Source organism: Myotis yumanensis, unplaced genomic scaffold, assembly GCF_028538775.1.
Source record: "Myotis yumanensis isolate MYYU_CA2020_CCGP unplaced genomic scaffold, mMyoYum1.0.hap1 SCAF_14, whole genome shotgun sequence".
In the NCBI taxonomy this organism is placed as follows: domain Eukaryota; kingdom Metazoa; phylum Chordata; class Mammalia; order Chiroptera; family Vespertilionidae; genus Myotis; species Myotis yumanensis.
The window spans coordinates 5,068,871-5,092,379 of record NW_027223765.1 but is presented as its reverse complement, the minus strand read 5'-3'; the positions used below and the strand labels follow the sequence as shown (position 1 = coordinate 5,092,379).

The window sequence follows — 23,509 nt, the reverse complement described above, 5'->3', positions numbered from 1 at the left end:
GGAAGCCAGTGGTCAGCAGGTCACCCCTCCTGTCCCCACTCAGAAACTCCAGGAAAAGACCCCCCAAGAGGAAGCCTTCCCTGCACTGCCCTGGCCCAGGGCCGAGACCCGACCTATGCATTTCTCCTGGGCCGACTGCTGACAGCATCGCTGTTTTTATCTGGAGTCTCCTGACGTGATTGGAACCCTCCAGAACCCTAACAGGGGAGATGCCCTTTTCTCCAGTCGATGCCAGTTGGGAGTCTCATGCTGCCCCTGCTCACTCCGGAGCCACCTGTTCCCTCATTGCAATCCGTCCCGAAGTGAGCAAAACAGAAGCACCACCCCAAACGTAAGCATCCCCGACTGCTGCCGACCTGAAGCCTGGCTCCTGGCCTAACCCCAGACTCCCTGTTTCCTCCCTGCCCTTCCCCCCAAATGTGGCTGCGCTGCCCTACTGGACAGCACGGCTGCCGATCCCCAGCTGAACCGCATGTTGGAAACAGCCCACGTGGGCCACGTCCAGCGTGCAGACCTGTTTTCTGTGGCCTCCAGCAGGTGTGAACAGAAAAGCAGACCCAACATCAGACGTGGAGAGCGCCCAGAAAGAAACATGCCTTGAAAAGCTTTGTGACACTGGGCCCGGATCCGGGACAGCCACCGCTGGCCGCCGAGAAGCGCCGGACCCTGTGAGGCTTGTGGCCCGGCGCTGGGCAGCCCATCCCCATCGCTGCTCAGGGTGTCGCGTGTGCGCCAGGCAGGCGCCTCTGCAGGTCTGTTACCTGCCTGATCCTCATGCCCTGGCCCGTTCTACCCAATCCAGCCCAGAGACGCCCCTGCTCAGAGTTTGCAGTGAGCGAACAGGTGGGCATCTGTCACCTAAGAGACACGGGAGACCCCGGCCTGTTCACAGGAGGTCTGAAGGCCTCCTCAGGGCACCTCCTTCGCGGCATTGGCTTTGGGAGGAGACGGAACACAATTAACTTTCACACGTAGGCGGTGGGGCTCTGGCGGGGAGAGGCACAAGGAAGAATAAAACCCTCCACGAAACCCCAAGACAGGCGATTCTCTGGAGAATTTCTGAGCTTTCAGATTTTCCAGTAGGGCCAATTAAGCGGGTTTTTTTGTTTTGTTTTGTTTTTACTCAATGGGATAACAACAAAGAAATCTCTCTTGGGACAAGTTTGCCTCTGTCTGCAGGGTAGGTTCTGGGCTTGCAATGGACAGTCTTTGTTAGACAAAGTTTGTTCTGAACCTTGTGTTTGGGTTCCATTCACTTATGGTTACACATGACCCCCTAATTTTACTCCTTGGTGGCTTTGTATCTACCCACCTACCTACCTAATATAGAACATTACCTACCTAAGTATTTATCTATCTATTTATCTATCCACCTACCCACCTACCTACCTACCTACATATATACCTACTTATATGTGTGTATATCTATCTATCTACCTACGTACCTACCTATGTATGTGTATCCATATATCTATGTATCTACCTACCTACCTACCTACGTACCTACCTAGATATGTCTGTGTGTCTATCACCTATCTATCTACCTACCTACCTACCTACTTACCTACGTATCTACCTATGTATGTGTGTGTATCTATATATCTATGTATCTACCTATGTACATCTGTGTTTGTCTATCTACCTATCTACCTACATGTGTATCTATCTATATATCTATGTGCCTATGTACCTATCTACCTATGTATATATGTATGATATATGATGTATGTATGATGCATGATCTATCTATGTATCTACCTACTACCTACCTACTTATCTGCATGGATTTATACTTATAAAAACATATTCTCTCTTGCTTCATGGAGAAAATTCCCCATATCTTTTATATGTCCTCAATTATCGCATATCTATAGTGCTTCTCTGTAGTTTTTAAAGGATAGTAAAAACCTAAGAACACGCTAGCATGTTTTCTTTGGAACATTTAAAGAATAATGTAGAACATTACCTGGTGGACTTTAAAGTCAAAAGCCTGGGGACTGGGGGCCGGGAGAGAATCAGGCCATAAGTGAAGGTGCCGTGTGAGTCAATAAAGTTACAATCATAGCCCATGGGATTTTATACACCCATGACTCTGTCCGCAAAACCCATGCAGGTAACATGTAAGAGGCTGCTGGCGCCTGTGGTCGGAAAGCCTAATGTTTTCACAATAAACGAGGTTCCCTGTGCTGTTTTAAGGTCTTCATTTCTAGTGACTATTAACCTCCGGTTTAAGTGGAAATCTTATACTGGTTAGAAGTCTTAACGTTAGAAAATCTTACAGCTACAATGCAAGTGTTGGCACTGTCGGCTAGCCAAGGGTTTCAACAATACCTGCTCATTCCAAAACATCCGCACGTTAAATTCCTTCACTATAAGACGTAAAACTGATAAACCAACCTAAGTCCCACCGCTTCCAGTCTCGGCTATGGATTTTGTTTGCATTTCAACACACGCCATCCCAGGCCCTGTAATCCAGTATCAGAAGCACTTTGCAAACAGGAGAAGCTTTGCATAGGCATGCACGCATGCCATTGATAGTTAACCGTTTGCACGCCATAAGCCTCTACAGACGCAAGCAGCGAACCTTTATTAATTCCATTCAAAATATAGTGGCCGTTAACTGGTTAAAAACTTGCTCTCTGGTTTTCCAATAAATACCCGGTGTCCAAAGAAATAAAGACAATGACAGGCTATGCCTGGGTTTCTAAAGGCACTACTCCCTGCTGTTTTGCAGCCTAATTAATCTCCCCATTTTGAAATGCCCGAAGGACTAAATCTTGTATCTTGACAATTCTTCAGTTGGACACACTTGTCGTCGCAGGATTCAGAAGGCAGATGCCAGGGAATGAAACTTGACTGACAACAGGGGAACGGCCCTCCCGCGGGTCAGAGCTCGCAGAGTCCCTGTCGTGCTCACAGTCACGCCTAGCAGCCTCCTCCTCTCGGGGAGAAACAACGGAGGCGTTTTCAACAGGTCAGAACGTCCTACAAAAATGCTGGGAAAGTATTCCAGGGCCATGCCTGGTTCCGTTGTTTCGTTCCTATGTCCCCGAGGGAGGGAAATGTGCCCAGACGTCTGAAGAACGAATCCAGCTTGCGAAATGCTGGTTGCTTGCCTCTTTCATCAGGTCTGACACCTCTCCTCTTTCTACAGGGAAAGGAAGAGGCAGAGAGAAAACGTCACCAGTCTGCCAAGGCTGACCAGGAACCTGGTGTTGTGCTGCTGAAAGCACACAGTAGGTGCTCAATACACCGGCTGGTGGATATCGGTGACCTTGCAAGGCTTCCAGATGTAAAAATGCAAAGGCCCTGGCTGGTTTGGTTCAGTGGATAGAGCATCAGTCTGAGGACCAAAGGGTCCCGGGTTTGGTTCCGGTCAAGGGCATGTACCTTGGTTGTAGGCTCCTTCCCAGCCCGGGGCCCTGGCCAGGGCTCGTGCAGGAGGCAACCAACCAATTGATGTGTTTCTCTCACATCAGTGTTTCTCTCTGTCTGTCCCTCTCTCTAAAAAAATCAATGGGGGAAAAAATCCTCAGGTGAGGATGAAAATACAAACAAAAAAGTGCAAAGGTCGCCCGGCCGGCATAGCTTAGTGGTTGAGTGCCAATCACTATGAACCAGGAGGTCACGGTTCGATTCCCAGTCAGGGCACATGCCCAGATTGCAGGCTCTATTCCCAGTGGGGGTGTGTAGGAGGCAGCCAATCAATGATTCTCTCTCGTCATGGATGTTTCTATCCCTCTCTCCCTTTCCCTTCCTCTCGAAATCAGTAAAAATATATTTTAAAAAATACAAAGGTGGGCCTTCCCTTCCGACCTCATGCTGACCCAGTTGCCATTGACTGCTGGCATCAACTATTTATATGATTTAACTGAACGGAAGCTCAGGGAGTGACTCAAATACTCTAAACAGTCAGATGTTACTGATACGGGCCGCAGTCGGCTCGCTCTGCGGGATTCAGGAAAGCTGTGCCAAGCCAACTAATTCCGCAAACAGAGTTTTGGAGACGGATGCTCTCAGGACTGAGAGGACACGCTCCCTCGGAGCCCCTCCCACGGAAGCAGCACATGCTGTTTACACATGACTCATTTCTGCGTGAAAGCGGGTCCCCTCAGCACCCCTAGGAGTTGAAATCCTAATCCCGGGATGTTTAATACATCCCATCCCAGTAAGTACCCATCCCATCCAAGGATCCACCATCGCCCCAAAATGTTCACATGTATTTTTATCTTAAGGCGACCAAAAACTAGAGATTTATTCTTTCTCTCCGTATACCTTGCTGTGGTGTTCGAAGTCTTTCAGTGAACAGGTGTTATCTCTATAATCGGAAAAATATAGACTTTTACATGAAAAAAAATCTAATTAAATGTGTTTTTCTTTTCAAGGATAAGCAAACTGATCTTAGTAAGAATGTATTTTATTCTGTATTTACTGAACCTTCAAACACACCCCAGGAAAATGGTAAAGGAAGAAGGTCAGACACGGAAGGTTCTTTTTCTAAAACTAGCATTTCCAACTCCCTTTCTTATTTTTTTAAAAATTGAATGTATTGGGGTGACATTGGTCAACATGAACATACAGGCTTCAGATGTGGGTTTCTATGTTACAAGATCTGTATTTTGCACTGTGTGCCCACCACCCAGAGTCAAATTGTCTCCTGTCACCTCATATTAGGGTCCCCTGATCCCCCCACCCCCTTCCCTCTGGCAACCACCACTCTGCTGTTTGTGTCCACAAGTTTCAGTCTTACAGCCCACGTGAGTGAAAGCATATGGTTCTTAGCTTTTTCTGACTGACTTATTTCACTTAGCATGATCTTCTCAAGGTCCGTCCATGGTGTTGCAGATGGCCGTATTTCCTGCTTTCTTGTGGCTGAGTCGTCTTCCCGTGTGTACATGGACCGCATCCTTAGACACTGAATTCCATCCCCAGGATGCCGCAGTGGATGCCTCGGTCCCAGCACGCACTTTCAATTGCACTGTGGGTCAGTAGGAAGCCACTGTGCACGTGGGGGATTCTGCAGCGTTTCTCTTCACGCCAGAACCCCGCTCCCCCCCCCCCGCCCCCCCGCTGGAGGGGAATGAGGCTCTGTGTGCTGGGCCCCGTGTTCACACCTCAGGTCTGCTGAACCCCAGGTGCAACCACAGCCGTAATCACATGGCCTCCAAAAATTCAGTCGCTGCATCATTCTTTTTGTTGTTTATCCTCACCCATTGGATATTTTTATCCTCACACAAGGATATTTTCCCATTGATTTTTTTAGAGAGAATGGATGGAAGAGAGGACTGCAGGAGAGAGAGAGGGAAAAGGAGAAAGAGAGAGAGAGAGAGAGAGAGAGAGAGAGAGAGAGAGAGAGAAAGAGAGAGAGAAACATCGATGTGACAGAGACACATCAATTGATTGCCTCTTGCACGCACCCCGACTGAGGCCAGGGATGGAGCCTGCAACCATGGTCCGTGTCCTTGACTGGGAATCACACCCGAGACCCTTCAGTCCACAGGCCAATGCCCTAAGCACTGAGCCACACCGGCCAGGGGCCACGTCATTCTTAACGTGCGTTTCAGACTTTGCACCCTACCTGTACTGAGGGGAAGGGTTGCCTCTCGCTTCACAGTTGAAAGTGACTCTCCTGTCCTCAGCACCGACGGGGACCATGCTGTCGCTGGGCTCGCTGACGAACACGGGGCCGTGTAAGAGCAGCTCACCTGTGGGCGGGAGACAGCGAGGGTGGCCAGGGTGAGTGGGGGTGGTAAACGCTGCGTTCCAGCGACTCTCCTCTGCCCCGAGAAGCCCCGGGCTGACCACGTAGGCGCCGCCGGGGTGGTGGTGGACAAGCTACTGCCCATCACCTGGTCTCAGAGCCAGAGGTGGAAGCCAGCGCCGCCTGCCACGGGCCGGCCGGGACCCACCACATAACGGGCTCCCTGGCAGTGGGGTCTGGAGTGTGGAGGTTGCTCTGTTAAGGACCTTTACCAAAATCTTTTTAAAATGGGAAAAAAACCACACTGGTACCTTGTACATAATGTATCATATTAATCCAAGCTTTTTAGCAACATATCCCGAGAATCAAGTTGGCCTTTCAATTTTCTAATAAAGTCTTAATATTTTAGAAAAATGGATACTGCTTTTTCATAAGTTCATTCAGAAACATATGCAAGATTTCTCAAAAAATGCTAAGATTAATTCGTTGCACATTGTATGAAATTACAACTCAGCCTTTAAACCTTTAGGGACTGAGCTTTCTCTTTAGCGATACCTCCCCTTCCTGAGTATAATTTCCAATTTCCAATTAACTGGGAAATTTCGAGGTTGTTCTATAAAAATTGAGTCGTGAATAATATCATCACTGTGGTGCCTTCACTTTCATCTTCTTCCTCCTCCAACAGAACTCAAATGGCGACTTTGTACATGAAGAATATAATCCAAGGAGAACAACTGTTTGATATCTCCATTGCATTTTCTTCAAAGATCACTTAAATAGGCAGAAATCTGGAAATAAATACTCCTTTCCCCCTATGGGCTAGATGAATAGTTGTTTTAGGAACAACACTGAGGTGTCACGTGGAAAAACCTGTTTTTAAAAAAAAACCTTTAACGTAAAAGTTGAAGGTTTTTTGTTTCATTAAAATATTTGAAGGATGTTTAAAGTTTGATATAAGGGCTCAAAAGTCTACTTCCGGTAACGTGTGTTTTACCGGACGACACGTTTGGCCTCATCACACAGCGATGCCCTCGTCTAGGCAGGAAACCGGGCTGCATGGAGTCAGCTCCCTTTTCACCAGGAAATCGTGTTTATGGAGAAAATTGGTCTTCTCAGGAGATGGGTGCTGGAATTTTCAGAGGTGAGAGGTGATGACTTCCGTAACTTACTTTCAAAGGGTTGAGCTGATCAGTCAATCAACAGAAAAAATACATCCACGTATGTTCACCAATAGAACAAATACAGTGAAACGGCCCAGCAGTTCCATCTAAGTGGTGCATGTGTGGGTGTTCATTATACTATTCTTTCAACTTTATAGGCGCTGGAGAATTTTCACAAGAAGAAGAATAAACATTTTGAAAAACCTATGCGTTATACATATACTAATTTTTTAAAGTCTTCTCTTACTTATTCATTCTTTCAGAAAGCAAAACGAACAAAAGAAATACATCAAGTGATCTGTAAGAGCTGTTTTGTATGGTATATGTCTGAGAAATTATTCCTTTTCTTTCTGTTTTATTCTGAACTTCAAATTTTCCAAATTAACAAATAAAAAGCCCATGTTTATTTTTGCTCCCTGAAATAATTTACCTGCTAAAAGGAAAACTGTTGTTTTCAATATATAAAAATACTGGTGTTAAAATTTATATTTGCCCATTACTCTAGAGATTATAACTTTTAGCTCCTTTTGGAAAAAAATATTCATGAACTAACATCTGCAAATTCTGATTAACTGTTGCATTCATCTGCTACAGGAGACTCATGAGGTAAGAAGGCATAAAACATTGGGCCAAAATTAGGGGCTGAAATGAGAATCTGACAGTCAGAAGAGAGTGTCTGAATTTTTTGAAAAGACCAAACAACAACAACAACAAAAACTGTTCTTCCTTGCTACTGGAGGAGTATTACTCCACAGTTTAAAAATTATTGAATATATGACTCAAGTGTATTTCTAACCTCAACTTGGAAAATACAGCTTAGTTTTACCTACCTCCTAGGCAGCCAATGAATGACAGCAGGACCAGCTGTTTCCATGACAACAGCATCTTTAATTGCCCACAGGGAGGAACTCTGGTCCAGTCTCTGATGAACAGGGTGGTTTGCCTTCAGGTAAACCCTTAATCTGTAAAATATATGTACAAAGAAGTTAGGCTTGAAAAAAATGAGTTGCCTTTAAAAATACATTTCCTTATTCTCCTAAAACTGTATGCCACTCAAAATCCTCAAAGGAAATGCATCTTTTTGGATGCAAAAGAGAAGATGTATGAAATGTAGAGACATTAAAAAAACACACTCTATGTAACTGAGAGGCAGATGGAAGTGGCCTCATAAAATCAGAACTGTTCAACACTAAAAATATTAAACATTAATGTTAAGTGTTAAAACACTGGCGAGATAATAATTACAGCACTTATAACCCTGCATTCCAACTTTTCTCATTTTCTCCGATGATGACATGCTGCTAAGACTACGAGGGTCACGGGACCAGACACCTCACAGCACCAGTTATCTTGGTCCCGGGTCCATGACGAGGAGCGTCAATTATAAACGGCAGGACCGAGGCTCGCCTCCAGGGCGGTGCATTCAGGACAAGCGCAGAGAGCGTGCTGCCGAGCACAGACCCGAAACGCTCCTGGTGGGAACCACCGAGCCTGAGAGTCTCGCACCATGTGGAGGCCGTTCCCGGGGCGTCACTGCCCAGCACGTCCAGCCGCTCGCTGGGCAGCAACGTGGCTCCCCAGCCCAGCAGTGAGCTCAGGTAAGGAGGGGGCAGGGAGTGAGAGGGCGCGGCGGAAACAGCTTTGGGAGCCACGTGCATGGCGTCTGTCCCAGAGACCGACGCCGAGGTGACCGAGTGATCCCAGTACACGGGGTGGGGTGGGGGCGCCCTCTCCACCTCACTCACTGAGCCCTGGGTTCCCAGGCCTCCGCCTTGGCTGGCGCCTCCTCCGTGGCCCGGAAGCTTTCAGACCCGCCTGCCTTCCTCTATTTCTGCTCTGTCAGCGACACCGACCGTGCCCACAATTATTTTCAATTACAAACCTGAATGCTGACCCAAATCATTCTGGATTAAGTTGATAACTGACAATCCATAACCACCACACCCTCTTTCTGATCATGTCTGTGAGGAAGCTGTAGTCCAGAAATCATAAGCTCACACACACACACACACACACACACACACATGCACAATGGACACAGGTGCACATGCATGCATGTGCACATGTGCAGATGCACACACATATGCGTGCACACACACGTGGACACCTACGCACATGCACACACACAATAGAAAATCAATATTTATTTAGCCATGAACTTGAAATTACTTCAGAAAAAATGTAAGACATTATTAAAAGGATGATAACTTAACACCGTTATCTTCCCAACAATGCACCCCAGGTTCCATGTGTGTGTTACATTTTAAACGTGTAAATGTATTCGAAGACGTTCTCAAGTCTTTTTGAAAATCCATGTGATCAATACATACTATTGAGCAGCTGCTATGAGGTGTCAGGTTGTCATCCGGGAGGGCGGTGGGGTAGGGGGTGTCGGGTCACGGACCAGCCCCGCCCGAGTGGACTCTATGAACGAGGGGGAGGGGCACACGATCCATGTCAGCGCCAAGTCGCCGTGAACAGGCCACCGGCAGGGACAGTGACGGAGAGGTTCCCAAGGGGCAGGGGGAGGCCTCCCCGGAAGGTCAGGGCTCCTCTGAGGAGGCGAGCAGATGGCGGGAAGGCGGAGGTGCATAACCGACGTGTGATGTGTGTGCTGAGGGGAGGGGGGAGCACCCTTTCGGGCGTGGACACAGACCAGGTGTCGCCCTGAACTGGACTCAGGCTGGTCACCTCCCTGCCCTCCTGGGCTGCTCAGACCCCACCCCTGCCCCTCGACCCACCACCGCAGGGTGAATGCCTGGCTAGCAGGAGTTCCAGAATCCTGCTTTCTGTTTGGTCTGTGCCCACGACCTACCTATAGGTCAATATTTCAGCAAAGCCCCTGTGGCAAAAGCAGAAGGAAGGCCCACAGGAGAGGCTGCTGATGGCGAAGGTGGGTGTGAAGGAAATGAGGCTGCAGGTGTACAATGGGGGGGGGGGGGGCCTCAGATGTCGGGCTAAGGATGCTGGTCTCGGGGCAAAGCCCAGGAAAAGTCATCGCGTTTGGAACCAGTAGTTGACACGATCAGATTCGCAAGGGGCGGGCATTCAAATCAGACGCCTTATATCTGTACCAGGCATAAAAGGATAAAAAGAAAACACATTTTCCAAACACACCCACTTTATCTTTCTCTTCGAACTCACAGACTCCCAGGCTAGAAAATACTAGGCAAACTGTCTGATATGAGAGAGGAAATATGGGTATTCTATTATTCTCATAGAGGCGAGCGCACGGGCATACACTCTATAATAAAGTTTGAAAATAAAAAAGTAACTCCTTCAGGAATATTACATTTAAAAATCATGTTGCTCCTTTCGCCAACGCTAAGTAGGGCACTGACGTGATAAATAATGAAGGCAACGAATCTGATCAGGACCTGGTGTGTCTCCGCGCTGCCAAGAAGCGTCGCAGAGCGAGGGGACGCGGCCCGCTCCTGAGACCACCGAGCCCAAGTAATGACAAAGGAAGCCAAAGAGCAAGACAAACCCAAATCAAACGCCATCTGCTCTCCCCGTGTTCACGGGGATGTCTCACATCAAAGGAAAACTAGACGATACCCTTCACAATTTCCTCTGCTGACGGACAGCTGCATCTGGGGGCAAAAGTGCACGATATTCACCACACGTTGCTCGGGGCCTCTTTAAATAGCTCCCCCAGTCAGTGCGTATTGACCCTCGTCCTGTCTCTTCTTAATGTCAGTCAGCTGAGGGCCCAGAACTGCCAGACCTTGGACCCCAAACCAAGAACAGCTCGAGAGTAGTTCCTGCGTTTTGCTCTAAGAGACCATTTGCGGCTGTCGTCACATGCATTATGAGATGCCGCGAAGGCAATAGGTCGTGAAATATTGATACGCATTTGTAATATTAAACGTCTGTGGACAACGCTGAGCGCCGCCTTGGCCAGCGCGCGGGGCCGCTTCCTGTCCGGGGAAGTTCGGTTCAGCCGTTCGGTTGAGTGTGGCTCTGTTTCCATCAGACTCACAGGCACCTGATGCGAGTCTCCTCTTCAGAGGCAAACAGGACAGAGATTCGTGTGGAAGGATGGCTTTGCGCATGCCTCAGAGCCACAGAGAGTCACCTCCAGCTTCGAAGCTGGAGAAACAACGCCATTCTTGGATTTACACTGCTCCCACGTCCGCACCACCAGGGCCCACTGTTTTGCAAGCACCTCTCTCAGATCCATGTCTCTCTCTCTCCCTCTCTTTCTCTCTCTCACCCCTTTCTCTCTCTAAAAGTCAATAAAAATGCATATCCCGGGGAGGATTAAAACAAAAAGTAACTTGTACTCTAAAAAAAAAAATAGTACAGAAACCATGGGAGGCGGAATAAATTGTGGTTAAACATGGTGTATATATGTACATGTGTGCACACATGTATGTGGCATAGATACATATGTGCTCACACACCGTTGTATAACCTTTGCCCCAGCCCTCAGTTTCACACCTGCAGAGCGGCGGGAGTGTGTGCATAACGCTTTAATATAAGGAGAAGGACTGTGATTGTCTGCTGAGCCGGCTCCCTGGACCGAGAGAGGACAGTTACCACGACTGCTATGCAGAAATTAAATATGATGGGCACCTGACTGGTGATAAATAAGACTTCAATGGAGGAGGCACTTAAAGGCAGGTCTCCAACTCATTTTAAAGAGACTCCAGCTGCGCCCAACACTTGTTCTGCTTAACTGTGTGTTTTTTAAAGTTGCGTTTTATCACAATGAATGGAGTGGTTCTGACACCTTTGGGAATGCTAATCACGGCTATGAACAGTTATAAGCTTGGAACTCACACCTATTAGGGGCTGCTTCTAGGTGCACAACACATCCGCTCTATCAACACAGAGGCGTGAATCTAAATGGAGGCAAACTGTGAATTTATCCCCACTGTATGGATTTCAGTGGAAGAGACAGACCCTTTTCCCCCTGCCTCCCCCCACCCCTGCCCCCCCTCCTCACACACACAGGGGCACAGCTCTGACTGTTTTCCTGCAAACAAGCAATGGTTCAGAAGAAACCCCTAGCGCACAGGGATGGGGGCTCAAACCGCCAGCCTGCAAGGAATAATGGGGAACAGGGCACAGATACCACACCCCAGGGAGGGGATGAGGGCGACCCCCTCGGAGCACTGTGAACCCGGGGCCTCCAGACGCTCCGAGTTTTCAGAAGACCCGGACACGCAGAGTTTTACAGGAGACGTCCCCGTTTTCCAACATTAGCAAGCAACCCACTTAAACCACAACTTCAGAACACGTGTGCGGACCAAACCATATATGCCTGCAACCTGGACGCCATCCGCCCGGAAGCGTCTGACCAAATGCATTTTCCCGCTTAAAGAAGCCTGAGCGGTGTAACTGACACCCCTGTGGTCCTGGATGAATGTGCAACAGAGCGTATCAGAGACACTGCAGCCTTGTGTCCAATCAGGGATCAGTGTGAATCCCTTCCTTGCGGGAAGGGTGACGGGGACAGGAGGAAAGTGACGTAGAAAGTGCTGCCTTCTACTCAGCGGGGTGATTCTCATTCGTCCCCTGGGCGCTCACACCTAAGAGCCACGCTTTGCAGCCCAAGGTCAGCGGGTCCCAAAGACTCTGCCCAGATGTGGATTCACTGGGCACTGTCCACAGGCTGCCTCGGGTCACAGGAGCCCAACGGCCGCCCTGAGGGCCATACGAGTAACATTTTCTAAGCCTGCCCACAGGAGAGGCGAGGAAAGCATTTGCAAGTACCAGCGGGAAAAGTTTAGACTTCAGGGAAGGCTGTGAGGGGCAAGGAAAAGAGTCCTCACATCTCAGTTCACACACGTTCAGGACTGCCTGGCCTCCCCACAGTCGGGCAGACTCAGGAGACGACGGCATTTACCCAAAAGCCACCTGCAGATCCGGCGGGGGGAGGGGGAGGGCCGTGGGGAGAGGCAGGCCCAGCTCTGAACAGCAGCGCTGCTTCTCAGGCCCCGGACCCCGCCCAGCGGGTAGCGATGACAAACGTGCTTTGGAAAAGACCCTGAGATGCTGGTGTGTCCAGGGCTCAGATCCACTTCCCTGCTTCCCCAGACCCTCCGGATAAAGTACCGCTACTTGCACATCCTAACACACACACACACACACACACACACACACACACACAGTTTCCTTCTGTGGAATCAAAACACGGTCCGGCCACCAGCCTCCGCATTTCAGAAAAACAAAGACAGCCCGGCCGGCATGGCTCAGTGGTTGAGCATTGACCCATGAACCAGGAGGTCACGGTTCAATTCCCGGTCAAGGCACATGCCTGGGTTGTGGGTTCGATCCCCAGTGTGCAGCGTGCAGGAGGCAGCTGATCCATGTTTCTCTCTCATCATTGATGTTTCTCTCTCTCTCCCTCTCCCTTCCTCTCTGACCTCAATAAAAATATATTTTTTTAAAAAGAAAAGAAAAACAAAGTCAAGGGATAGTCTCCACAAACACACATCCAGTTTTCCACATGCTCTCGGAATATGAGGACATTAGAGAACCGGCGGACAGTATACGTTGGTGAGAGTGCCAGGTCGGGGAGCCTGGGGGGGTCCGGGGCCACCCAGAACACAGGGAAGCAGCCTCTGGGATTCAGACAACTTTGCTCACTTGTCTTTCTGTTTTTCATGTTGGCAACTCATTTTTTTTATCGTCACCCTAGGATATTTTTTCCATTGATCTGTACAGAGTGTGGGAGGGAGGGGGAGACAGAGAGAAACATCGATGTGAGAGAGACACATCGACTGGCTGCCTCCTGCAGGTGCCCTAACTGGGGCCAGGGATTGAGCCTGCAACCCAGGTACGTGCCCTTGACTGGGAACCAAAGCCAGACTGGTCGGTGCACAGGTCAATGCTCTAAATCAGCGGTTCTCAACCTGTGGGTCACGACCCCTTTGGGGGTCGAATGACCCTTTCACAGGGGTTGCCTAAGACCATCGGAAAACACATATATAACTACATATTGTTTTTGTGATTAATCACTATGCTTTAATTATGTTCAATTTGTATCAATGAAATTGGGGGTTGTCACAACATGAGGAACCGTATTAAAGGGTCGTGGCATTAGGAAGGTTGAGAACCACTGCTCTAAATGCTCTAACCACTGAGTCACACCAGCTAGGGCAGCATCTGTTGTTGTTTTTTAAATAACACAGGGCTGGTCTAACAAAACTAGACGAGATGTGGCCACAGGCGGGAGTTTGCAGTCTCTAAACCTACAGGGACAGGAGAGGAACAAAAAACCAGCCACAGGAGCCAAAACCCTCTCTGGAGACCTGTTCAAATCAGGCTGAGCCTGCTGTGCTCACCTCCCGCCCGGCCACCTCGGCAGGCTCCCCGCCGGCTGCCCACACCCCATCCCGGAGCAGGGCCCAGGCGGACGCTCCAAACAATATGTGCTGAATTCATGAACATCTGATTTAGGGCTGGAGTTGCCACAGTTGGCCCCGCATCAGACCATCTGGGGAGCTAAACAGAATCGCCGATCGATCCCCTGGTCTCACTGCCTTGCCATTTCCAGGCTTCAGGCCCAGAAACTGCCGTCGGTTTAAAACTTCCCCAAGGAACTCTGCTGCGGCCCTGCGCTCTCAGGAACCAGCTCTGCTTCCAACTTTCGCCCGCTGCCCAGCCCACGAGCGCCTGTAGGCGGCTCCACCCCGGCTGCAGGGCTGCTCCCTCCTCTCCGCGGGTGCACTGGTGAGCTCTCAGGTTCCTCCTCACCAGGAGGTGGAGGCGGAATGGTGTTCACGTTGCCTGTCCCCGGAGGAGTCACTGCCAAAAGCAGCAGGTGCTTCTGAACCCCGCTGAGAAGATGCAGCAAAGGTCTCCGCTGGAAACACGCTCACAGGGAGGGAGGGCGTCGCTGGGCACTGAGGAGAGGTTTCCGGGCCTGGGCGCTGGGAGCTGCAGGTGGATAGAGGAGCCATCACCTGGAGTTTCCAGGGAGACCCCAGGCCACAGAAGCTGGGACGGCACCAGCAGGGAGTGACCCGTGGACGGACATGCCTGGGAGGGCGATGACCGAGACCTGGCCTCTGACCGAGTCCCCTCCTCTGACCGCTGCTCATGCTGCCATCTCTCAGTTCTGGCTCCACAGAGACTTGGGAGCCACAGCAGGAAGGCTGGGGAGGTGGTGAGGGTCTGCGATTAAAACAGCCTGAATGGAGTCATAGAAATACAGGAAGTGGGTTTCCTGTGCTAGTTGAGCTTGGGGGTGAGCTTCCAGCCCTACCACCCATCCACAGGAAGGCTTTTATTAAAAATACTAGAGGCCTGGTGCACAAAATTTGTGCACTTGGGAGGGGGGTCCCTCAGCCCAGATTGCAAGAAGGCGCAGGACAGGCCAAGGGACCCCGCCAGTGCACAATCGGGGCTGGAGAGGGACGCAGGAGATTGGCCAGCCAGGGCAGGACGGTGGGAGGTTCCAGGGCATGTCCAGCCCATCTTGCTCAGTCCTGATTGGCCAGACCCCTACTGGTTGGAGCGTCTGCCCCCTGGTGGTAAGTGCAGGTCATAGCGAGTGGTTGAGTGGCCTTAGCATATCATTATCATGTTACACTTTGACAGGATGACCTGAAACTTAGCATATTAGGCTTTTATAATATAGGATATATTTTTATTGATTTCAGAGAGGAAGGGAAGGGAAAGAGAGAGAGGGAGAAAAGAAGAGGGAGAGAGAAAGAGGAGAAAGAGAGAAACTTTAATGATGAGAGAGAATCATTGATCGGCTGCCTCCTGCATGCCCCCTACTGGGGATGGAGCCTGCAACCTGGGCATGTGCCCTGATAGGGAATGGAACCATGACCTCCTAGTTCATAGATCGATGCCCAACCACTGAGCTACACCGGCTGGGCTTTTCATTGATTTTTAGAGAGAGTAAAAGGGAGGAAGGGTGGAGGGAGAGAAACCTCGATGTGAGAGAGACACATTGGTTGCCTCCTGCATGTGCCCTGACCTGGGCCAGGGATCAAACCTGCAATACAGGTATGTGCCCTTGACTGGGATTCATACTCTTGACTGGTTCCTTCCCATGGGCTCCTGGGATTCCAGGGCCTGGACTTTCAGAGCGGAGTCCAACTGGGTGACCTTCTCTTTGGTTGGAACATTGTGGTGACTTCCCGGGGCCCAGAGCATCTACTGCCACCCACCCACACCCCCTGGAAGATGTCACCACCTGGCAGTGTGGCCACAAGCATTACCCCCCAACACCACACCCATCTGCCTCCGCCCAGGGCTATTCCTTCTCCTTCCTCTCATGTCCACACCCCGCTCTGGCTCACCTCCCCCGAGCCCACGGTCACAGTTTTTTCCTGGGAGATGGAGCCCAGGAATCCAGGGGAAAACCACACAGACTTGTATCTTCAGAAATGCTCCAGCCGTACATGCGTGTGAGCACACACTCCGTTCTCCCCTCCGAGCCTTTCAAATAAGCTTCCCGTGTTCTCATCAATAAACCACCACCAGTCTGACAGCTAATCTGCATAGCTTCTTCCTTGCCATTTAAAAAATTTAGAAAATCAATAGCACACATAATGTCTACTTAAAATGGACCCAGAGAAACTCATTCCCAAAGCCAGACCAGACTACACTCCCTTTTCCGAGGGTGGGGAAAAAAATAATTCTTCACCTAGCCACAAGCCAGGAGGAAACGATGTCATTAATCGATGAAAATTGAAATTACATTAATCATTTATATGTAAACCAGAAAAAAGTTCTTTTTATGGCAGAGATAAAAACCAGTCACCGTACATTAGTCTATTAAAAATGCCCTCAAATTGTATCTATTCTGTAGGAAAATTCCTGTTTCTCACATTATAATTAAAGTTTTCCTTTTTATTGTATGTATTGGGGTGACACTGGTTAATAAAATTATGTAGGTTTCAGGGGTACAATCCTACATCATCTATACATTGTATTTTATGTTTGCCGCCCCAAGTCAAGTCTCCTTCCATCACTATTTATCCCCCTTTTACCCTCTTCTACCTCCTCTCACCCCCTTTCCTTCTGGTGATCACCACACTGCTGTCTGTGTCTATGAGTTTTTGGTGTGTTTGTTTTTTCTAATCTCTTCACCCTTTTCACTCAGTCCCCCAACTCCCTCCCCTCTGACAGCTGTCAGTCTGTTCTCTGTATCTATGAGTCTGTTTCTTTTTGTTGTTATTATTTTGTTCATTAGATTTCACAAGAGTGAAACTATATGGTGCTTGTCTTTCTCTGACTGGCTTATCTCACGTAGCATAATGCTCTCCAGGTCCCTCCGTGATGTCTCAAAGGGTAAGAGATCCCTCTTTTTTTACAACTGCATAGTATTCCATAGTGCAAATGTCCCACAGCTTTTTAATCCACTCATCCACTGGTGGGCACTTGGGCTGTTTCCAGATCTTAGCTATTGTGAATAACACTGCGATGGACCCAGGGGTGCGTATATTCTTTGGAATTAGTGTTTTGGGATTCTTAAGATCTATTCCCATAAGAGGAATTGCTGGCTCAAAAGGCAATTCAATAGTGCGGTGAAGGCCTGGGAGGGGTGGGTGCTGGGTGGAGGTGGGTGGGGGTGGTCAATGGGGAAAAAAACACAAAGGGGGCATCTGTAATACTTTCAACAATATGGGTAAACTTTTTAAAAGGCAGTTTCGTTTTTAATTTTTGGAGGGAATTCCATAGTTTTCCACAGTGGCTGCACCAATCTGCATTCCACCAGCCTCACAGAGGCTCCCCTTCTTTCACATCCTACCCAACACTTGCTGTTTGTTGATTGATGATGGCCATTCTAATACGTGAGGTGATTGTGCTTGTGGTTTGGGGGCTGTTTTTTGCTTTTGTTTTTGTTTTTTGTTGATCCTCACCTGAGGATATGTTTTCCATTGATTTTTAGACAATGGAAGGGAGGTGGAGGAACAGAGAGAGAAACATCGATGTGAGAGAGACACATGGACTGGATGCCTCCAGAACGCACCCCCCCGCCCCCCGACCAGGGCCGGGGATTGAGCCTGCAACTGAGGTCCATGCCCTTGATCGGAATCGAACCCAAGAACCTTCAGTCTGCGGGCCAACCTCTGAGGAAAACCAGCAAGGGCTCATAGCGGTTTTAATCTGCATCTCTCTGATGATTAGTGACACTGAGCATCTTTTCAGAAGTCTCTTGGCCATCTGTCTGTCCTCTTTGAATAAGTGTCTATTCAGACCCTTTGCCCATTTTTTAATAGGATTGTTATTATTTTTTTTTTTGGCCTTGAGTTGTAATTTGTACCAAGTGAAAGAAAAAAAGGGGGAAAACACATACCCTGCTGCTTAATGTTTTTTTTCTACTTAGAAAAGAAAAGGTATTACTACATACTTCTTGTCTTAAAGGACATGTTTCTAAAAAGCACATTCAAATAAAGGCTTAAATCCTACCTCCCTCCTGGAAACACAAAGTGTTTATTTCCTGGGCTCAAATTTGCAATTTTAAGCTTATTTTCTTTCTCAGCTTAATCACTGATTCCTGTAGAGTCCAGTGAGCACTCTTGACCTCCCGAGGAGAGGCTGTCTCGGGGCTGTGAGCAGCGGCTTCTCACTGTGCCGAGAGTGACCCCAATAACACCCCCCCCCCAGCCTCCTGTGTCCCCTCCCCGGGGAGGACCCAGGTGGAGACATCCCCATGCAAAGGCGGGTGTCTCGGGCGAATGGATACACCGTATCCAGGGGGTACCCATGTTTCCCAGCACGAAGAAAACGAAGACACTTCACTAAAACAGAGTTAATCCCAGTGACGTCAGCAGTTAGAAGCTGTGAATCTCACTGTCCCGCCTTCCCATGCGATGGAACTAGAGTGTGTCTGCTGCACGGCATCGCTTATTCTATCACAGGCTGCCCAGACTGAGGGAAGGAATTATAGTGCGAGCAGGCAGCTCAGACCTGGACAGCCCGGCCTCTCCCAGGAACCAGCGCACATCCCCCTTTCAGTGCCGCACAAGACCCGGGGTTACTCCACATCACCCCCCTTCCTCCTCCCCAGCCACCTTCCCTTCAATGCAGGAGAGGGCCTATCTAATACTGGCAAAAGCCAAGGACTCGGCCCCATGCTAGCATGAATTTTAGCCAAAAGTTTCACCCTGCACCGGGGATGGATGTGGCTGCTAGAAACCCATGATTAGATGTTTTAACATGAAACTCGTTCCCGACAGACGGGCGGTTTGCGGAATCTGGATGCGCGCTGGCACGGGCAGACATGCCGGGCAGGTTTTTTGAATGAACAAGTGAGTGTCTAACTTATGGATGTGCCATTTTATATGTAAAGAAAAGACATTTATTTTTAAATGTTCCACGTTTTCATTACAATACGTTTCGATACATCCTTACCGATCTGCAAAGCATTTATGCTCTCATAAGGTGAAGGTAAGGTTATTTATTAATTCTCTGGTAAAGAAAGCCGAAATGGCTGCATATGAAAATCCACATTTCGATTGAGCAAGTCATCAGCAAGGGCAGCTATTAAACAATCACTTAACCAAAGTCTGGTTATAAATTGTCAGAGAGAAAGTTAAAACTGCAGGAAAGAAGACATCAATAAGGTAAAATCCAGCCCTGGGCGGTGTGGCCCAGGTGGTTGAGGGTCGTCCCATGCACTGAAAGGTGACCCGTTCGCCCGCCTTGCTGGCTCGATCCCCAGTAGGGGGCGTGCAGGAGGCAGCCAATCGATGCTTCTCTCTCACCATTGATGTTTCTAGCTCACTGATGTTTCTCTCCCTCTTTCTTCCTCTCGCTAAAGAATCAATAAAAAACATAAATAAATAAGTGAATCCCAGCAACTTACTAGCAGATGCGAAGCCCAAAGTTCCCATTGTTGGGAATTAACGTAAAAAGTTGCAGATAACAAGGGGCCCCTCCAGGGCACGACCCCCACCATGAGTCAAGGTCGGTGCCTGTGAGCCCTGCAGGGTCCTCTAAGCTCCCTTCCCCGCCCTGCAAGGTGGACGGCTCCTCTCCATAAGCCCCTTCAGCAGATCAGTCCACCGCAGGCAGGAACCCTGGGAGAATCCCATCCCGAAATCAGGAGGCACCGACCGGGATGGTCGGGTCATGTGGCATTTTCCACGTGCCTGGAAAGGACCCAGGGAAGGGGCCCAAATCACAGGGTTTTCATCCCTAGCTGCAAAAAATAATAAATCAATTAAAAAATAAAAATTACAGTCTCTTTCTTTATTATGATTAGGACCTGCGCTGGTGTTGCCCTTCTCATTCCTGATGTCAGAGCCTCTCTTTTATACCTTTTCCTCCTGTGCAGCATTATTTATGGTTCTAAAGAAACAATATTTCACCTGTTGCTTGCCCTTTCATTTGTTTCACTTATTTATGCTCTTATTTTGTATGTGTTTTCTTTCTTACATTTATTTTGAGCTTCATTTGCTTCTCTGTGTTTGCTTCTTAAAGTGGGGTCTCAGATGGTTCATTTTTTTAAACCTTTATTGTTGTATTAAGGCGTCCACTTGTCCGAACACCCTTGCACTGGCATTGGCGGACAATGCAATAAGGCAAGCAAAGAAAATGAAAGCATTTGGATGGGGAAAAAAATATAAAGCTCATTATTTTTACAGACAGTTTATAAGGAAAGCCCAGCCCTGGCTGGTATGGCTTGGTTGGTTGAGCAGTGTCCCTTGCACCAAAAGGTTGCCGGTTCGATTGCTGGTCAGGGCACACACCCAGGTTGCGAGTTTGGCCCCGGGTCAGGGTGCCAGTGGGAGGCAACCAATCGATGTTTCTCTCTCACATCAATGCTTCTCTTTCTCTCTCTCTCTCTCTCCCTCCCTCTCTAAAAATCAATAAGAATCTTATTTTTTTTTTTTAAAAAAAAGAAAAGCCCATAAAACCTATAAAAGCAAAAACCCACTTGGATTATCATGTGAACTAGCAATGTTGCAGAATACAAGGTCAATATCCTAACAACTGTATTTCTTTTTTGTTTTTTTTAATATATTTTTATTGATTTTTTACAGAGAGGAAGGGAGAGAGATAGATAGTTAGAAACATCAATGGGAGAGAAACATCGACCAGCTGCCTCCTGCACATCTCCCACGGGGGATGTGCCCGCAACCCAGGTACAGGCCCTTGACCGGAATCGAACCCGGGACCTTTCAGTCCGCAGGCCGACGCTCTATCCACTGAGCCAAACCGGTCCTGGCAACAACTGTATTTCTAAATGTAACAATGAAGAACTGGAAAGTGAACGTTTAAAAGCCATCCTTACAAAGGCACATAAAGACATCAACTATCCAGGAAGAAATCTAAGGAGGATGTGCAGCACCCAGCAGGAAAACCACGAAGGTGGCTGAGGACATTCCAGACGAGCTGAGTAAAGGAGAAAGAAGAGCGCTCGCTGCCTGAAGACTCCGCGGGGTTGACGTCCATCCTCCCTGAACTACCTCACAGCGTCAGGCCCCTTGGATGAACCCAGATGACTCTCAAATTTACATGGAGCCACACAGGAGCCAGACAAGGCAACACACATTGGAGAGAAAGAATGTCAAAGGCGTAACACTGACTGAGATTTCAGTGCTGAACTTGCAGATGGATCCGTGGAGGGAGCTGAGCTCAGAAACAGACCCCAAATATTAGGTGGGTAGTTTTAGGTTTTTAAACCAAGGCACCAAGGCCGTTCATTGGGGAGGGTGGCGAGGGGAGTGTCTTTAATACGTGTTACTGCCAACGGGATATCTACATAAAGCAATCCTCAGTCTCACGTTCTCCATCCACACCATGTATCTGACATAGACCACAGATCTAATATGAGACAGCAGACCAGGAAGCTTCCGGAAGAAAGCCGCGTGACCATGCCCAGGACACGCTAAGTACCTGCAATTCCTAAGAAATGATAACCTGGATTTGTTCAAAATTAAAAATGCTTTGCCATAAATAGCATCGTTAAGAAAATTAATATCATTACGAAAACTAATCATTGAGAAAATTAATTAATAGTCTAAGGACAAAATTAGCAGTACAGGTGTATGCGGAGTATCTAAGTAAATGTTGGGAAGATAAAAAGCCCAATAAAAATGGGCAATAGCCTTGAACAAACACTTCCCAGAAGAAGACATAAAAGTGATGAATTAGCATATGAAAAGATGCTTAGCGGCATTAGTCATGCAAATTAAAGCTACAGCAGGGACCAGCTTCTCACTTACTAGGAATGGCTGCACAGAAGAGGGGCACAGTGGGCAGGAAGGTGGGCACAGGAGCCCCAAGGTCTGCTACAGGGAACAAAGTGCAACGGGATCCCAGACACAGCGAGGGAGCTTAGCTTGCTTGCACTTTCCTATTTTGAAATCAGGTTTCGGAGAAGTAAAACACTACATACACGTAAGTGGCCATCCTTTGCAGTGGTTCTCAACCTTCCTAATGCCGTGACCCTTTAATAGTTCCTCATGTTGTGGTGACCCCCAATTTCATTGTTACAAATTGAACATAATTAAAGCACAGTGATGAATCACAAAAACAATATGTAATTATATATGTGTTTTCCAATGGTCGTAGGCGACCTCTGTGAAAGGGTTGTTTGACCCCCAAAGGAGTCGCGACCCACAGGTTGAGAACCGCTGCTTTATAGGAATAAACTGACTTAAATTTGTATGTGATCCAACATCTCTTGAGTGAATATTGGCCTTTTGTAGGACACACCCACACTACACGCTAATTTTATAATTAAATATTAAGTATGTAAAAAAAATAAGTCCATTTTAGCCCGGCCAGCGTGGCTCAGTGGTTGAACATGGACCTATGAAACTGGAGGTCATGGTTTGATTCTGATCAGGGGCACGTGCCTGGGTAGTGGGCTCCATCCCGAGCAGGGGGCGTGCAGGAGTCAGCCAATCGATGATTCTCTCTCCTCATTGATGTTACCATCTCTCTCTCCCTCCCCCTTCCTCTCTGAAATCAATAAAAAAATATTTAAAAAATAATAATAAGTCCATTTTAAGGTGCACTATAAAATCAAGACTCTTACTTCACTTTAGAAAACCTTCATTGCTATCATCTTGAACTACTAAATGGCTGTCTTAAAATCTAATGATTTTACCATTGCAAATAAGCACAACTAAACCTGTAATTTTAATGTTGGATAAATACAGATTAAAAGGGATCTATTCATGGCCATTGAAGGGTTTTCTCAGCTGTCAAAATGAGCGGCCGGAGATCAGGTGTTTTACTCCATCTGTCCACAGAGCCCCGGTGGGAAACTCTTCTCTTGTAACTTCCTTGTTAAAATCACAATGGATCAAGCAGGAGCCAGACCTGCTGGGATAATGGTAAAATTACTGTCTCGGCATTCAGCCTTCATTTCCTCCAAGATTTCTGAAGTCGTGACAAGCTGCTCGATGTCTCCAAGGTACAAAGAAAAGCAAAATAGCCTCCTCCCGCCTGGCACAGAGCCAACAGCGGGCAGGGGGCATGGAGCCTGGGGCCATGACTCCTCTGGTCAGACTCCGGCCTGAGAACGCCGCCGGCCAGACATCAGCTGTTCTGTGACGACAGAGCAGGTTTCCAACCGATCACGCAATGGAGTTTCACCCAGAAAAACCCATGAGCCCTGGCCAGTTTGGCTCAGTGGTTAGATCCTCGGCCCATGGACTGAAGGGACCCAGGTTCGAACCCATCAAAGGCACCTACCTCGGTTGCAGGCATGATCCCC

The 23,509-nt window shown here is 48.3% G+C and overlaps 1 protein-coding gene across 3 annotated transcripts in view; it reads right to left on the bottom strand.

Annotated features, from left to right (window-relative positions):
- CNTN3 (contactin 3) overlaps positions 1-23,509 on the bottom strand; it is a 115,625-nt gene that overhangs the window by 77,279 nt on the left and 14,837 nt on the right. For all 3 annotated transcript variants that reach the window (XM_070391459.1, XM_070391460.1, XM_070391461.1), the window contains exons 2-3: positions 7,692-7,823; positions 5,579-5,705 (exon numbers count right to left, since the gene is read on the bottom strand). In XM_070391459.1, coding sequence (XP_070247560.1) covers positions 5,579-5,705; positions 7,692-7,746 — 182 coding nt within the window. In that variant the 5' untranslated portion in view covers positions 7,747-7,823. The remainder of the gene's footprint in view (positions 1-5,578; positions 5,706-7,691; positions 7,824-23,509) is intronic.